This window comes from Lentinus tigrinus (assembly GCF_003813185.1).
Source record: "Lentinus tigrinus ALCF2SS1-7 unplaced genomic scaffold L226scaffold_2, whole genome shotgun sequence".
In the NCBI taxonomy this organism is placed as follows: Eukaryota; Fungi; Basidiomycota; class Agaricomycetes; order Polyporales; family Polyporaceae; genus Lentinus; species Lentinus tigrinus.
The window spans coordinates 1,312,454-1,327,887 of NW_027137911.1; the positions used below are offsets into that span (position 1 = coordinate 1,312,454).

A 15,434-nucleotide genomic window follows, 5' to 3' on the forward strand; every position below is an offset into this window, starting at 1 on the left:
AAAATAGCGCCAGAGCACAATTTCTGGAAACAGTTTTGTAAAGCACTGTAGGATCTGTAGCATCAGGACATAGAGAGTGCTACGGAAAGGGCAGAACGGCTCTATCGAGCGCAGGAAGAAAAAGCGACAGTGTAATTCATTTGCAAACGCTCAGAGCTGAGAGGCTCCCATGGCTGCTTTAGCTGCTTCCGGGGGCAGCAAACCCGGCTCAGAATCACCGCGAAAACGTTGGACAAAGCGTCGCGGTGCAAGGCTGTTGTGGCGTGTCAAGAGGTGATAGCGTGGACATTGCAAGAAGCAGAAGAGGCTGATTGAGGACGATAGAGGCTGCAGAAGACGGCTTGACGACGGGCGTGAGAAGTAGAGTCACGCGTCGGTGCCCGCGCAGACAACGGGCTTGCGTGCTGGACGACCAAGAAAGCTGCAAACACGTTGGATGTGACGATCGGGAGGGCGCGCAGTGGCCAAAGCGGGCAAAGCGACGGGTCCCAGCAATGACGTCGGCGCAAAGAGCGCACGACGCGACAATAGAGACGCGACGCGTCAACAGGCTACAACAAAGCCTATTGCGGTAGCTGCACGGTCACGCTCTTTCAGATCTATCGATCCATTACAGTCGACAAAGCGTACTGCCTCCATAAATACCAGCTTCGTTCCCTGTCGTCCCCCCCATCTTCTTTCCTTCTCATTACTTGTCCCCTCCCCCTACGCTTCCCGAATCCTCCTCAGCTTCTCTCAGTATGGCTCCTCCTCGCGGCGCTGCTCGCGGTACCGGTGTCGTAAGGGGTGGCGGTCGCGGTGGCGGCCCCGCTCGAGGCGGTGGACCCGCTGGTTTCAAAGTCGGGCTTCCCGACGCGGGCTCTCATATCACCACCATTGGTGTCAAACGCCCCGCATTCGGTTCGAGTGGTCGCAGCTTGTCCGTCTTCACCAATCACTTCGAGGTCTCCATCCCCGAAGAGAACATCCACCATTATGATAGTACGTCTACTCCTCCTCGTCCTTGTGATAGTTGACGCGTTCGAACGCGACCTGACACTGCTTCTAGTCGGTATGTGATCTTTCTAGCCATTTGCAGTCTTATTTCTCATGTGACGCCCTCGGCAGTCATCTCCCCCTCGGAGAAGACTCTTCCCGCTCGTCTCAACATGGAGATCATCAAGCGACTTCAGACAGAGGTCGCGCCACAGGTTTTCACTCCTCGCGCTGTATATGACGGACGCAAGAACCTCTTTGCCGCCCGTGAGCTCCCGTTCGGCCCCTCGGGCACGCAAGAGGTATAGTTGTTATGCGTCATATCAGCCCTTTCTTTGCCTGATCAACTCCCCAACAGTTCAGTTTCCCTTTGACCGACTCTCCCGGCGACGCGGGCGAGGGTGGGCGAGGCCCAAAGTTGTACAAGGTCAAACTGACCCATGTGGCGACTATCAACCCCGAGTATGTCACCTCGAGCTATCGGCTTTCCTCTATGCATCCTGAGCTGTTATACAGGGTGTTGCGACGCTTCCTTCAAGGGAAGCAATCCCACGACAACACCGTACTGACAGCGATCACCGTGAGTGCCGAGTATATGCACTTTTGGCTCTTGAGCACTGACACTCTCATGCAGGCTCTGAACGTCGTCATCCGCATGGAACCGTCGCTCAAATACCCCTTCAATGTTCGCTCCTTCTTCACCAACCGTGAACAAAAGGATCTAGGCGGAGGTATCGTCCTGTGGCGCGGATACTTCCAATCTGCACGCCCAGCCATCGGGCGCATGCTCATCAACGTGGACATCAGTACGGGGGCGATGTACAAACCCGGCAAGGTGATCGACGTCTCGCTCGAGTTCATTGGACGCCCCCGCGACAAGCCGAACGTCCTCGCGCCAAGGTATGGGTTTCCAGACCGCGAACGCATCAAACTACAGAGGTTCCTTTCTGGCGTCCGCGTCGACGTCCAGATTCCCGGTCAAGCCCAGACTGGACGTCGACCAGCCCGTGTGGTGAAAAAGCTTACGACGGCTGGCGCCAGCCAACTCAAGTTCACGATGCGGGACGGCGTCACCTTGAGCGTCGCCGAATATTTTGAGAGGATGCACAACTACAAGTTGCAGTTCCCGGACGTTGTCTGCTTAGAGGTACCTATCGCCTCGCGTTGTTAAAAAGAACCCTGCTGATTTAGATGAAAGGTTGGTTCCGGTGCCATCATTCCCATGGAGTGTTGCACGATCCCAGAAGGTCAAATCATGCGGAAGCAAGTCCCGTCTGAGAAGACAAAGGATGTCCTCGACTTCGCGACCAAACGTCCCCAAGATCGCCTTAACAGCATCCGCAATGGCCTGGGTGTGCTGTCGTATGGACAGTCCGAGTATGTGAGGGTAGGTCAAGCTAGTGCTTGGTACTGTCTGTAGTCATTTACACCGTTCTCTAGCACTTCGGGATGCACATGTCACAGAACGAACCGCAGTCGCTTCAAGCACGTGTCTTGGATCCTCCCACCTTGCAGTATGGCACGGGCAGTCGGCAGCCGACCATCGTGAGTCTTCTCCTGCTCTCGCCCAAGATACTGTGTACTCAATGCTCATTTCCTTGCGCAGAAACCACGTGACGGTGCCTGGAATATGTAAGATGTTCGGGTTATGTCTTGTTATCTTCAGCTCACACCTTGTTAGGATCGACAAGCGATTCTACCGTCCTGCGCAGATCAAGCGTTGGATAGTTGTGATTTATGAGCGTGAGGCACGCTTCAGACAGGAGATTGCCAAAGAGATGGTGAAGAGTTTCCTGGATGCTTTCGCTGCTGTTGGTACGTCTTCTGGGTCTTTTGAGGCCTCTCACCCTATGTTGAGCCCCTTGAGGTAGGCATTCAAGTGCACGAGAAGGACCCCATTGTTGCCTACCGCCAGTCGAACGCACGTATCGGAGATGTAAGCGGACCTGCCTTTCTGCTTGATCCGCTTAGATTGTTGACGGCCTTCATAGCAATTGAAACAGATCGGTGGTGACTGCTATCGGAAGAACAACAACACGGGTGGTCCCGACCTGATCGTTGTTGTTCTACCCGAGGCTTCTACTGACATGTATCAAGCCATCAAGCAGTGAGTGGACCTCAACTGATCCTCCCCGCATGTGTGATAACGTGTGTTTCCAGCTTCGGCGACTGTACTCAAGGAGTTGCTACGCAATGCCTGAAGAGCTCCAAGTGTTCGCGCGCGAAGCCCCAATACTTCGCAAACGTTTGTTTGAAGTAAGTGGACTTATGTACTTGGCTGGTCTGCGTTCTGAATAGTTCGGGTAGAATCAACGTCAAGCTGGGAGGTATCAACACCGTACCCGATGCACGGTCTGTCCCTGTCCTAACTGACCCTCACAACCCAACCATCGTCATGGGGTGCGTGTCTTCAGACCTTTCGGCGCGATAAGTATTGACACCGTGCAGCGCCGACGTCATCCACCCCGCCCCTGGGGCTACGGGCCGTCCTTCCTTCACTGCTCTCGTAGGAAACGTCGACTCAGACACGGCGAAGTACGTGGCGGATTGCCGCGTGCAGACCTCTCGCCAGGAAATGATCGACGACCTCGAGGACATGGCCGATGGCATACTCCGGATGTACCAACAGTACCGCACGCTCGCGGAGAAAAGGTCAATTCCCAAACCTAAGCGTATCATCTTCTACCGTGACGGTGTGTCCGAAGGCCAATTCCAGCATGTGCTCGATGTCGGTGAGTCCTCTCATCAAGGTATGACGTCCTGTCGAGGCTGATCTGTTGTGATTGCCCAGAGCTGCCACAGTTGAAGAGTGGGTGAAATTTCTTTTCGTTCATGCTGATGAGAGCTAAGTTGGCTTAACAGGGGCGTGCGCGAAGCAAGGGATCGATGCTAAGATTACCATGATCGTAGTTGGGAAGCGCCACCATGTCCGTTTCTTCCCCAAAAACAGCACCGAAGGCGATCGTAGTGGCAACTGCCCTGCTGGAACGGTGGTCGATCGCGACATCACTCATCCCACGGAGTTCGACTTCTACCTCCAGAGTCATAGTGGATAAGTACTCCACTAAACTCGCCTCATTCTGTAGACTGACTATTTCTCTTCGGTTAGACACGCTGCTGGGTACCTCCCGCCCGGCTCACTACAATGTCCTCTACGACGAGAACAACTTCACGCCGGACAGCCTGCAAGCGCTCTCATTCGCCCTTTGCCACGTCTACGCCCGTTCCACCCGCTCGGTTTCGATCCCGGCCCCGGTCTATTGTGAGTACCTGGAAACGCTACCGGAAAGCCTCTCTAAAGTTACATCGTTTAGATGCGGATATTGTCTGTGGTCGGGCGAAGAACCACTACGATCCTGGCAGCGAGCAGATGGACCTGACGGACTCAGGCACCCAGCTCGACTCCCGGGAGGCTTCGCACCAGCTCGAAGTGTTCCGCGCCGGCTTCAAGCCTCTCCACACGAACATCCGCAAGTTGATGTACTTCTCCTAGAGGTCCGCACCTTCCGGAATACCGAGAATGGTCGGCTGAACACTGAAGGACTACGTCGTTGTGTTGTCTGTCTGTAATGCCCGCCTCGCTACCTATCCCGTCTTGCTATGTCTCCGTCCTCCCATCTTGCACGTCATCCTTATGCCATGTTCCATTGTCTCTGTATGAATACCCCATGCGGTGTATGTTGTAATGCGTATGATATTATTGTGTCCGAGATATGGGCTGTGTGCACTGCGGACCCGGTCCCGGGGGGAGATGCTATGGTGACTATTCCATCCGCGGAGAGCTGTGTACAGGAAGCGCGGACCACAATCGATGCAGTGATATGAATTTCGCGGAGTTGTAGTCCCACTCCTGTGTTGGCCTTCCGAGGAACCATCGGAGCTGGCTGCCCAGGCGCTTCGTACAACCAACCGTCTTGGCCGAATGCGGATGAGACGCGGACACGTGTTGGATCGCCCACACTGGCGGGCGTGCGTCAACGAGCCAGGTTTGTTCTTGAACAGTGTTAACGTTCAACTCCGTCACTCTGTCCTTTACGTTGGCCTTGCAGCTTCGACCCCTTCGAGCAGCATGCTGGGACTTCTCGCCAGGGGAGAAATTGGACCGATATCTGCCAGCATGCCGTCGGTTGCATATTTGCTTGCTGGAGGAATATGCCCATTGCCCCCGTGCGGGCAGGCATGTAGCCCGGGCAGGTGGGTGGTCCAGCATGTGTTGACCATGACGTGCTCTGGAACGACCCGCACTGCAGATACACAATTGCCCTCTTCTGGCTAGCCGTAAGGATCATCTCATGGAATCCGTGAGGCAGCCAGCGCTCTCGGGCGAGCTGGACTGAATGGAGTCCCCCGCTTGGCCCCCAGTCCCACCTCGATGACCAGGACCTCTCATCTCCGGACGCTCGACACGGTGCATTCCCACTCTGACTCCTGCCGCAGGGGTCCGGCCCTGTGTGGTGGTTGTTGTGAGTGCTGTGAGTGCTGTGGGTGATTGTGCTCCGGACGATCCGGATAGGATAGCATTGTGGGAGGAGTGTCTCGAGGCTCCTCTCGTGCTCTTCTTTCGGATGTCGTCACATCCTTGCCCTGCTTGGACCTTTTAGCTTAGCGAGCATCGGAGAGCTTTGCTGCTCCATCTCAGTTAAATAGCCGGTCTGTACTGTGCCTGCGGTTGCCTTAGCTCCTACCCCCCCACCTCTCCACCTCTTACGCCTCGCTTGAGACAGCGAGGGGTTCTACAGCAACGACGACTCACTACCATCGCCGCCGACTCCCTTCTCACATGGCTCCCCGATCTGGCCGTCGCAATATGGGTTGGCGCAAACCCCCTCCCCGACTGTCTCCCGAGTGTTCCACGGCATCGTCGTACCCTTCACGCGGTCTTCGCAGGCTGTCGCTGACCATCAACATCAACAAGGATATGCCCCCAGTGAGCCGCTCGCCACTTCTGCGTTGCGGCGCCATAGTTGACTTTGCCTGACGTAGCTCCCCACCGACTGGCGCGAGACCATGGAGCATGCGCTCAAGAAGGAGCGGCGATGTGCCGTCTATGTCGCACCGCCTCCGGTTCCTCCCAAGGACGACGCGTCGGATGTCGCCAGTCGACGGGAGTCGTTGGCCATTACACTGGTAGAGGAGTTGTTTGACCAGGTGGAGGACACGGTAGGCATTGCCCCTTCGACATGCGCATCTCTTCATCGCGCACGGCCATGAGCGTTGCACTCACAGCTGGCGTCCGCGCCGTTCCCTGCAGCTCCCTGTACCGCCGCCGCACAGCGATATCCAGGAGCAGATCGAGTGCGTAGAGCGAGCGGAGAATCGCCTACAAGCGACACCGGTCATTACCAAAAGGGCAAGCCAGAAGTCGCTTCCGAAGGTGTGTAGTGCGCGATGTTTAATTCTGAGGTAATATCTTGCTGATCCGTCAATCTGCCTCCTGGATCAGATTTATCGCCCACCTACGCCCCCTCTTCCCGCTCAACACCCAAGACTGAGGTCGGTCGGCGGCCATCATTCTAGGTCGAGCTCTGAGAGCCAAACACATACTGTGAGCATCGATACATGCGGCTCTGTTGCGAGGCGGTCGTGCTGATTGCTGATTGGTCTGTGCAGCTGGACCAGGGGGTTATGTTGTCGGAGCAGCGCGACACTACGCCGTGTCCGTCCGTGCTTACCAGCTGGCCTAGCAGGCTTGCGCCTGATGTTTCTGTGACCTTGCACTCTCAAGCGTCACGAAGTCATATCCTTTCTCTCTCCGAAAACGACCCGTACAAACGGCGCGGACACGGGTCCCCCCGTGCCACTGGCAGCCGTCGCAGTGGCGTCTCGACGTCGACAGGCAACCGGTCGTCCGCGGGGCAGTCGCAATTTACGTGCCATATGTGCCGTGGCGTGTGGTGTGCTCTGAAATCTCTGGGTCTTCGTCTGCGGGCAAAGATGACCCATAGCTCGAAATACTGATCAAGGCTCAAGCATAGGATCTCGGATATGGCGCGACTGCGGCCTCGACGGCCACGAAGTACTCTGGCATGCTATCGTTATCTCTCCTTCGGTTCTTGCGATTTATGACTTTGATATGAACATGTAGCGTACTAGCTAGCTGTACTTTTACATACTTACTGCCCCTTCATGATGATCTTGCTTGAATGTACTTGAACTTGGTAGGCCAGCAACCGGAAATGCATATAGGTTTTTGCAGCCAATGAGCGTGGGCGACTTGGTGACCGAGGTGCGTCAATGAAGGTGACGCACGAGCAGTGCGAGCGCGCGGGTGTGCAATCATCACGGCTTGGGCCAACTCCACACAGCACACGCTCTCTCCCTCTACCCGTTTCGCGCGGGCCAGTACAGCATCTGGTCTGTTCTCTGCTATGCTTTGATATTGATTCATCTCCTCTGCCTAATACCTCGGAGACCGGGACACACTGCTTCTCTGAACATCTCCCGAACTCGGACGCCTCAGGCCTTGACGCGTCTTTCTGCCATCTCTCGCGCCGGCTACCTTAGCCTGACCAGCGACACTCTGCCCACGGATGGGGGTCCAGGACAATCAAGGCAGGCCCTCTGCCCGCCAAATATACGAAGAGACACTCTCGGGCGCGCGCCCTCCGCCATTCATCCCCCGACTACGTTCCGACCCGCCGCCGTTGCCGTCCATCCCACACAACCTGTACGAGTTCCGCGCCCGTGAAGGCGAAGAAGAACGGAGGGAACGTTTGCGTGCGCTATGGTCCAAGCTACCCAATCGTGACGCTGGCTATGGTGTGGACCAGGAGGCGATCGCGCGGGCGTACCCTGTCAAGAGCGACGGGGACCTTACCGCGGAGAGCGCACGGCAGCTGGACGTGATGTACGAGGATGAACTACTCGGGCGGTGCGGTGTGCACACACATGGACCGTTCTCAAGCCGCGTTTCATGGCCCGAGTTCGAGGCATATGCAGATGCGAAGGAGGCTGGTACGTCCGTCGGTGCTACTGGTGACCGGGTGTGGCTGAGCGCCGCGCGCAGAGCTGTGGCATATCTTCCACGACGAACTGGACCTCGACGGGAATGGCCATCTTGAAGCGGACGAACTCGAACACGCGCTGTCGAGAGCTGGTATGTCGGTCTTCGGTACTAGCGAGGAGAGTACGTGCTAAACCGCTGCTAGGGATCGACCTTTCTCCTTCCACACTGTCCGAATTCATCACTTTCCTCACCTCCTCGCCGCACTCGCGCGCTGTCAGCTTCAAGGAGTTCCGAGACTTCTTGCTCCTGCTTCCTCGAAAAGCGTCACCGGAAGAGATCTTCCGGTACTACAAGGTCAAGAAGTTTATGGGCGATGACGGAAGAGGCCCTGCCCGCGTAAATATGGAAGGTAAGGCAGTTCATCACCGGTGTTGCGTCCGTCTAACCGCTATATCCCCTCAAGGTGATGTGACGCTGAGCGCGGAAGACTTGTCGTTGGGACAGCCTCCGATCGCTTCCTCGTCAAAGGAAGCCCAGGCGATACCCGTGGACCACAATCTGCCGTACGAAGACGAGGAAGACGATGATGGCGACTTCGAGGAATACGAAGAAGAGCCACATCACAGCTGGTTAGGGGGCTCGACCGCAGTCAAGTTCCTCCTTGCTGGTGGTATTGCAGGGGCAGGTGAATAACTTCAGGGACAGATCATACTGCGCGATACTCACATTTTGCAGTTTCACGAACGTGTACTGCGCCTTTTGACAGGCTGAAAATCTTCTTGATAACGCGACCACCGGAGCTCGGCGGTACCTCTCTAACATCACAGGCTCCCGTTCGTGGACTGAAAGCAATAGGCGGTGCCATTGCTCGAATATACGCCGAAGGCGGTGTACTTGCCTTCTGGACAGGAAACGGTCTCTCGGTGGCAAAGATCCTGCCGGAGTCTGCCATCAAGTTCCTTTCATACGAATCATCTGTCAGTAATTCGCGTTTTTTGTTCGTTCTGTCTCCAACCCTCTGCCTCTGTAGAAACGCATGTTTGCCCAGTATGTGGACAAGGTGGATGATCCGCGGGACATCAGCGGCGTGAGTCGGTTCCTCTCTGGAGGAATGGGTGGCATCACCAGCCAACTCAGTGAGTGACATCATCGCCCTCCATTCACAGACGTTGACGTTCCTCTAGCTATCTATCCGATAGAGACGCTGAAGGTGTGAAGGGTAGATGTTGCGTGGTGGACGCTTGCTGACACGGGCCGTTTGCCTAGACGCAAATGATGAGTAGTGCCGGGGGACCACGACGTTCGCTCCGCGAAGCAGCCCACCGAGTATGGCAGCTTGGTGGGATACGAGCGTTCTACAGGGGTTTGACGGTACGTTTTTCGGTTTGCCAGGTATCAGGTCGACTCATTGACGTCGTGCTGCACCAGATTGGCCTTATCGGCGTTTTCCCGTGAGATGGCTGCATTTGTGTAGCTACAACATGGAAGCTAACCCTTTGTAGATATTCCGCGATTGACATGAGCACCTTTGAGGCGCTCAAGCTCGCATACCTCCGATCAACACACAAGGACGAACCCGGTGTTCTCGCCCTCCTCGCGTTTGGCAGCGTTTCAGGGAGTGTCGGAGCTACAAGCGTATACCCCCTCAATCTTGTCCGAACACGACTGCAGGCATCCGGCTCGTCCGGACATCCAGAGCGATATACCGGTATCCTAGACGTCGTACAGAAGACGTATGCGCGCGACGGCTGGCGCGGGTTCTATCGTGGCCTATTACCTACACTAGCGAAGGTGCGATCGTGTTCGCCGTGCGCGTCAAACCTGCTTGCTGAACGTTCTCGCCCCCCTGGAAAACTTCAGGTGGTCCCTGCTGTGTCTATATCGTATGTTGTGTATGAATCAAGCAAATCAAAGTGAGTGCCCCAGATTTCTTCTACACTCGCATCTGGTGAGGCTTATTGGCGCGGCATCACAGGTTGGGCGTGTAGTTGCTTTCATCACCTTGCTGTCGTTCTGTTCGGACCATGACATTTAGAGGCCGTTGCTTATTATCATCCCGAGTACCGCGCATTTGTATCCTCTACCCCGCACATTACCCCGCAATACACTAATATAGATACCGTACCCCTGCGACTGCCTGCGACTGTGTCGTGCTCGACGTAGCGAGAGAGAGCACGCCTGATGGATCGGGAAACTGCCGTACACATGCGTACACTGGTTACATAATCCACCAGACCTACGTCAGTCTTACAGTGGCTTGCAGTGTGTACAGACTCCAGTACTGCTGCCACCGTACACCTAGTCTGCACGCTCGACTATCTTGTTCGAGACCAATATTCTGCACTGCGGTTGCTATGGAATACACACCACGATACCCCCAACCGTTCACGCTGGAGGAAGCAAGGCAACTGGCGGTGCCCATCATCACGGAAGGTCGCTATTGTTTTTACGGCATATACAAGCTCGGCAAACCTCACCCGCATGTTTGCAGAGATCACGCGTCTGCAGAACTCCTTGACCCATTTGCGGAGGACACAAGAGGAGCTCAAGGAGGCTCTCACCACTTCTCCGGGTGATCCGGATCTCACTGAAGCGTTCGAGGAGAACGAAGTGGTCATGTACGTTGAAAAGCTTCTATAAATCACTGCATGCTGATGGAGCCCTGTAGTGGGTCCCAGAACGAGAGGGTTGCTATGTTACAGATAGTGCTGAACGAGAAAGGTGTACGAATGAGTGCCCACTACGGTCTTATACAAGAAACCACAGACCGTCGACCGCAGCCCGCTCGTGGTACAAGATCCGATGGGCAGATGAACGCTACAGCGGCGGGTCTTGGAAGACCTGTGACGAGTAGTCCGCAGCCCGAGAATACTAGTGGAGAAGATGCAGAGGGGGTGTACTTGTAGATGGGTTTTACCATGTCGACATTTGCTGTACGGAATGACACTGATGTATAAGCGGCAAATGGGTCGGTGGCGTAGTTGGTTATCGCATCTGTCTAACATTGCTCTCCTCCAAGGTTTGCCCTTGAGTGCACAGAAGGTCCTCAGTTCGAACCTGGGCCGACTCAACCTTTTAGCCACCATCTGAGAGGTCCAGAAATCCGTAAAATTCCTTGTGCTATGATGTTACATGGTTGATACGAGAAAAGTAAGAGCAGAGGGAACCTCGTCGTGAATGCCAGGACGAACAAGATAGGACCTCGGGGCACCGTTGACTCACGCTAGCGACGTTTGCGAGCTCTGTTCTTGGAGCTGCTGGGCTGAAGGAGCTGCATGAAGTGTCTCGAATCAGAGTCACGAAGTCTCCCTCAATCAGAGCCGCACCTTCTTCGAGCCTGCACCTGCATCCGTCTCCGGAGCCTCCGTCCTGCGGGTGGATGCTCTCTGCTGCACATGAGTGTATAGATCCATCAAGCACGACGAACGGATTTACCAAACGTTTGTAGGGCTTGGGAGCACCTTGATCTGGAGCAAGCTTTGGGGAGCGGGAATCGGGCTTGTTCCTCTTGCCAAGGGAAGAAGGCGGAGTCGGTTTGCGAACTACGGTCGGGTCATCGTCAAAGTCGAGAATTTCGTCTGAACAGTCGGTCGCGAGTCTGCTGAACTTCGGCTTTGCGGCCGCTTGGCCACCCGCGTTGACAACGTCCTTGGCCAGTGTGACCTGCGCGACAGGGCTGTGGACCAATGCAGCTGGAGCAGCTGGGCTCATTGCTGGCACACGCTTGGAGGAAACAGCCTGATCAACGTTAGTCGACTGTGCCCGTCGTCAGAAGGGCCTCTTGATGCTGCTGCACAGAACTAGAGACGGCACGCACCGTTGCCCCATCCCTATCAGGAGCCTGTACCGGAGAGCTACTCTGCCCAGACTGCGACATCCATGCTGCAGGGTCAATCATGGACCTGTTATCTTGAGCAGCGGAAGCCGCCTTTGCCTTCTGTATCACATGGCGTGTGAGCGAAGGAATACGGTGTTTCGAGAGCAGGGAAGGTGACCTGTGCCTTGAGGTGTTTCGCTAAGGTGGACTCCAACAGATGGACCTTAGACCGCATTTCCTTCAGGGCGTTGTCGCGCTGCTGGACGTCAGAACGTCTTACTGAGGCCACCATTCCGACCACATACGCGGCGCAGTTCATTGCGATTAGCAACCAGTTCCTGCTCGTGGATGGCTTGCGAAGTCTGAATCAGGGTATTGACGAATGTCTTCTCCTCGTCATTCTATCGCTGTATGAGTGCTATTTCAATCGCGCAAGCACTACAACTTACCAGGTCTCCGACTCGGTACCTTGCATCAATCGTCTTGGCCCGCAAGGTGCTCTTCATCTCAGCGGCCTCGAGTGCAGCGACTCGACCCCTCAGAGTGCGCAATTCCGTTTCGGTCTCCGGCGAAGGCAAGAGAGCGACTCGAAGCTGGTCACGCAAGTCGCGAAGATCATCTTCGAGCCCCTCGATGCGTTTCTCGGCAGAGTTGGATCGAGCTCGGGCTTGCTCGAGATCTCGGGCCAATTGCTCGGAACGTTGCGCTTCCGCCTCCAGGCGTGCGTTAGACATAGATTCCTGTTGCCTGAGCCTATCCGCATGTTCATTCTGGATAGCGCGCGCAGACGCTTCCTCCCGTCTAAGAGCTTCTTGCATGACGTCCATGGTAGATTGCAAACCTAGCTTCTGCTCTTGTAGAACAGAGATCTCGCATTGCAGCTTCGCAGTAGCTTCCGCCATATTTTTCTGTCAGAAATCAGTATCATGAAGGATTCGAAGGATTGAACAGACATACTGCATGAGATGTTTCTGCAGCTAGTAAACGCTCCTACAACGCAAAATGAGTAATGTCTCCCCTTCGCATATGGGGAATTGTCCTACCTGGACGTCACCGACCAAATCACGAGTCAGTCTAAGAGTGACAGATTGATCCTCGAACCGTTCTTCGAGAGCCTGAAGATACGGGAGTTCTGGTTTCGTGTCAGCGGCTAAGTGGTGCAGGGAAAGACGTACTTGACAGCGCGCATTGGATTGTAGAAGACTGGCAGTAGTTATGGGTCGGGAGTAGTACGAGTAGCGAAGTGAGAACGTACTCTTTCGCATGAGCTTCCCCCTCTCGACGAGCCTGGTCCAGTGCGACACTTAACTCCTGGATCTTCTCATGGAGCGCTTGCTGTTCGTTCATCAACTTGTCGTTGTCGTTCGAAGCTACTTCCACCCGGACAGTACTCGTGCCTAGCTCGTTTTGCAACCGCTGAATAACCTCGTTGGCTTCCGCAAGCTCTATGTCTAGACTTCCAATTCTACGACTCGAATCAGCGTCGCATATACTTTCACGGGCACTGCGTCCCACCTTGATGTGTACTCCGAGATTTGCGCATCCTTGCTTGCACCATGTGCTGTCAATCTCGAGATCTTGTTCTCCCGTTCGGCGAGGGTCGCCTTGAGTGCCGTGATGCTATGTGTCGCGTACGGGGTCATGTAGACATGCCCAATGAAATATGCGACCTACTCAGTCTCAAGAGAATGTAGTGACGAGATATAACTCTCTTTCTCCTCAATGACGTGTTGTAATCTCTCGTTTCTTGTACAGCCTCAAGTGAGAACGAGCAGATGATCGCCATCAAACCACTCACTCGGCTCGAACGGTGTTCAATGCGTCCAATTCGCCGTTCTTCTGAGAGATCTGTGCACGGAGTTCCTCGATTCTGTACGGAAGATGTGAATATCATTATTCAAAGCGCCCGCCGTAGCACACACCTCTCTGTTGCAGAGACGAACTTCGCCTCGAAATCGGCAGCAGTGATGAGGGCGACGTGCAGATCTGCTTGCTGTTTCTTCAAACAGGCGGCTATCGACGAGATCTCCTCGGCTGACGTTTCATGGTCAGTACTTATTCTGGAACATAGGAGCAACTGTGAAACATACTCATGCTAGCGATTGTAGCATTTGCCTTACAAAGCGTTGACCGTTCTTCCGCATGTGCGTCCTCGAGTTCCGAGACGCGACTCTTTGCTTCTATAAGCTCTCCCCCGACAGACTGCAGACGATCACGAAGAATATCCGCGACCTGTTGGCCTGCGAGCGATCATATCAGAACGAGGCGCGTGTCGGACGAGTGTTAGTTCACGTACTTCTAGAACACTCGAGCTCGAGCTCGTTCATGAGATTCTTCGCCTCCATAGACTTTTCCCAACGTTCACCATGTTCCAGGTGAGGTTCTATGCCTAGGTTCCAACGTCAGCAGGACGGAATGAAAAGAGCATTGCGAATGACATGCTCTTAATTGTTTGCGAGATCGTGTCACGTAGCTCTTGGACATCTGCAAGGGAGGTGCGAATATCGCTCGTCATGCCGAATGAAGTTTCAGATTGACTCTTGAGGTCGTTGATCGTAACGCGTAGTGTCTCTAGGCTAGCATATATGCAGTCTGAGATCGGGCACTTTAGAGATGTAACTAGACTCGCCTCTTGGAGCTGGATTGCAGACTCTGCTTGGCTGCATCCTTCACGGCCTTGAGTCGTTGGACCAGATCGCTCTTCTCCTTCCGTGAGCACTCCAATTGCTCTTGCAGAAATGCAATTTCTCGACGCTGGAGCAACTATATGCGCGCATATACACAGTCTAGACAGCGATGGTACGCACCTGTTCCTCGGTCTCGAACTTCGCGTTCCTCAAATCGGTCGCACCGCGCATCATGATAGTGGAGATGTCATCTTCTTGTCTTCCGGCGGAGCTTAACACAGATACACTTCTTGAGTGGGGACGAGGAGCCATTTCATCGTTCTGCGGCACAGTATAGGCAGGTCCTAGAGCAGAGTCTCCAGCAGGTTGCACAGCAAAGTACGGCGGCGGGTCATGAGATTCTTCTGCGACGGTGTATCAGCGTGCGGCCAGATATGCCCTCCTTGCGCAGCTACCTGGTTCCAGGCGTTGCCGGAGGCTCTTCGCAGGCTTGCTCTGCGAAAATGGGCGTAGCTTGGGGCGTTCAGAGACATGCGGCGAACGATCCAGCGCAGCACCTGGTGGAAAAACTCCAGCAGAGACCCGTAGTTGCCCGAGCGAACGTTCACCATGAGACATCGAGAAAGCCGCAGATCCATCGTTCTGGTTTTCGTTGTCGTGTGCCTGTGGAGACAAGAATCTAGAACCGACGGTGAGACGACTGCGTTGTGAACGGGATTGCCGAGCACGCTGCACAGGATCGAGGAACACCGAGTCAGCAAGTAGGCCTTGATCTCCAGATACAGCATCGCCTTGAGGTTGCTGTTGACGAATCAGAGGTTCCCTAGATGACTGCATATAGTGTCCAGGATGCGTTCTCGCGTCTTCCGTGTTTGACGGTGAGGTCCCGGGTCGGCCTTGAGGGTTGTCGACTCCAGTTTCGAGTGTTGAAAACAACGTCTTGCGCAGAAAACTGCCGTTCATGCTGGCCGACAGTGGACGGTCGAGGCAGGTAGTGGTAGAGATACAAGAGCCCGGGGAAGACGCCAAAGCGCGCCGCGTCGGTTACGCGACACGCACACGTGACCTC

The 15,434-nt window shown here is 54.9% G+C and overlaps 5 protein-coding genes and 1 non-coding gene across 6 annotated transcripts; 5 read left to right on the plus strand and 1 right to left on the minus strand.

Annotated features, from left to right (window-relative positions):
* Positions 1-614: 614 nt before the first annotated feature.
* On the plus strand, positions 615-4,687 carry L226DRAFT_499195 (argonaute-like protein). Its single transcript, XM_067677704.1, has 18 exons — positions 615-981; positions 1,105-1,277; positions 1,334-1,437; positions 1,492-1,555; positions 1,610-2,122; positions 2,174-2,362; positions 2,416-2,520; positions 2,582-2,607; positions 2,657-2,790; positions 2,847-2,911; positions 2,967-3,082; positions 3,136-3,231; positions 3,283-3,375; positions 3,424-3,707; positions 3,767-3,784; positions 3,838-4,027; positions 4,089-4,237; positions 4,290-4,687. Exons 1-18 carry the CDS (start codon positions 741-743, stop codon positions 4,466-4,468), a joined length of 2,739 nt encoding a protein of 912 aa, XP_067541716.1. The 5' UTR covers positions 615-740; the 3' UTR covers positions 4,469-4,687.
* Positions 4,688-5,510: 823 nt separating this feature from the next.
* L226DRAFT_130724 (uncharacterized protein) lies at positions 5,511-7,011 on the plus strand. Its single transcript, XM_067672260.1, has 5 exons — positions 5,511-5,902; positions 5,959-6,135; positions 6,227-6,349; positions 6,419-6,520; positions 6,586-7,011. The coding sequence occupies exons 1-5, from the start codon at positions 5,756-5,758 to the stop codon at positions 6,931-6,933; spliced, it is 897 nt and encodes a 298-aa protein (XP_067541717.1). The 5' UTR covers positions 5,511-5,755; the 3' UTR covers positions 6,934-7,011.
* A 247-nt stretch (positions 7,012-7,258) lies between these two features.
* On the plus strand, positions 7,259-10,112 carry L226DRAFT_499198 (mitochondrial carrier). The gene is made up of 12 exons (XM_067677705.1): positions 7,259-7,929; positions 7,982-8,071; positions 8,124-8,330; positions 8,385-8,606; positions 8,657-8,898; positions 8,952-9,057; positions 9,106-9,131; positions 9,188-9,292; positions 9,350-9,372; positions 9,424-9,712; positions 9,782-9,834; positions 9,897-10,112. Exons 1-12 carry the CDS (start codon positions 7,506-7,508, stop codon positions 9,907-9,909), a joined length of 1,800 nt encoding a protein of 599 aa, XP_067541718.1. The 5' UTR covers positions 7,259-7,505; the 3' UTR covers positions 9,910-10,112.
* Positions 10,113-10,191: 79 nt separating this feature from the next.
* On the plus strand, positions 10,192-10,935 carry L226DRAFT_499201 (uncharacterized protein). The gene is made up of 3 exons (XM_067677706.1): positions 10,192-10,354; positions 10,413-10,539; positions 10,590-10,935. The coding sequence occupies exons 1-3, from the start codon at positions 10,276-10,278 to the stop codon at positions 10,825-10,827; spliced, it is 444 nt and encodes a 147-aa protein (XP_067541719.1). The 5' UTR covers positions 10,192-10,275; the 3' UTR covers positions 10,828-10,935.
* L226DRAFT_t21 lies at positions 10,888-10,991 on the plus strand. The gene has a single exon. It is a non-coding gene; the product is annotated as a tRNA-Val (tRNA).
* Positions 10,992-11,144: 153 nt separating this feature from the next.
* L226DRAFT_542362 (uncharacterized protein) lies at positions 11,145-14,599 on the minus strand (the record flags this gene model as incomplete). The annotated part of the gene is made up of 19 exons (XM_067682120.1): positions 11,145-11,192; positions 11,248-11,307; positions 11,357-11,677; positions 11,739-11,823; positions 11,891-11,994; positions 12,044-12,139; positions 12,188-12,646; positions 12,782-12,853; positions 12,914-12,941; positions 12,994-13,203; positions 13,254-13,358; positions 13,413-13,484; positions 13,537-13,608; positions 13,661-13,772; positions 13,829-13,978; positions 14,035-14,127; positions 14,181-14,314; positions 14,368-14,492; positions 14,546-14,599. The coding sequence occupies 19 exons, from the start codon at positions 14,597-14,599 to the stop codon at positions 11,145-11,147; spliced, it is 2,400 nt and encodes a 799-aa protein (XP_067541720.1).
* Positions 14,600-15,434: the final 835 nt, after the last annotated feature.

What these genes read in the sequence shown, in the direction of transcription:
- L226DRAFT_499195 (XM_067677704.1), top strand. Translation starts at nt 741, where the DNA reads ATGGCTCCTCCTCGCGGCGCTGCTCGCGGTACCGGTGTCGTAAGGGGT. An exon ending in GAACATCCACCATTATGATA is followed by an intron (nt 982 to 1,104) that starts GTACGTCTACTC and finishes TGACGCCCTCGG; the next exon opens with CAGTCATCTCCCCCTCGGAG. An exon ending in CGTGACGGTGCCTGGAATAT is followed by an intron (nt 2,608 to 2,656) that starts GTAAGATGTTCG and finishes ACACCTTGTTAG; the next exon opens with GATCGACAAGCGATTCTACC.
- L226DRAFT_130724 (XM_067672260.1), top strand. Translation starts at nt 5,756, where the DNA reads ATGGCTCCCCGATCTGGCCGTCGCAATATGGGTTGGCGCAAACCCCCT. An exon ending in TTGACCAGGTGGAGGACACG is followed by an intron (nt 6,136 to 6,226) that starts GTAGGCATTGCC and finishes CGTTCCCTGCAG; the next exon opens with CTCCCTGTACCGCCGCCGCA. An exon ending in GCCAGAAGTCGCTTCCGAAG is followed by an intron (nt 6,350 to 6,418) that starts GTGTGTAGTGCG and finishes CTCCTGGATCAG; the next exon opens with ATTTATCGCCCACCTACGCC.
- L226DRAFT_499198 (XM_067677705.1), top strand. Translation starts at nt 7,506, where the DNA reads ATGGGGGTCCAGGACAATCAAGGCAGGCCCTCTGCCCGCCAAATATAC. An exon ending in GGCCTTATCGGCGTTTTCCC is followed by an intron (nt 9,373 to 9,423) that starts GTGAGATGGCTG and finishes AACCCTTTGTAG; the next exon opens with ATATTCCGCGATTGACATGA. An exon ending in TATTACCTACACTAGCGAAG is followed by an intron (nt 9,713 to 9,781) that starts GTGCGATCGTGT and finishes GGAAAACTTCAG; the next exon opens with GTGGTCCCTGCTGTGTCTAT.
- L226DRAFT_499201 (XM_067677706.1), top strand. Translation starts at nt 10,276, where the DNA reads ATGGAATACACACCACGATACCCCCAACCGTTCACGCTGGAGGAAGCA. An exon ending in GGTGCCCATCATCACGGAAG is followed by an intron (nt 10,355 to 10,412) that starts GTCGCTATTGTT and finishes GCATGTTTGCAG; the next exon opens with AGATCACGCGTCTGCAGAAC. An exon ending in GAGGAGAACGAAGTGGTCAT is followed by an intron (nt 10,540 to 10,589) that starts GTACGTTGAAAA and finishes GGAGCCCTGTAG; the next exon opens with TGGGTCCCAGAACGAGAGGG.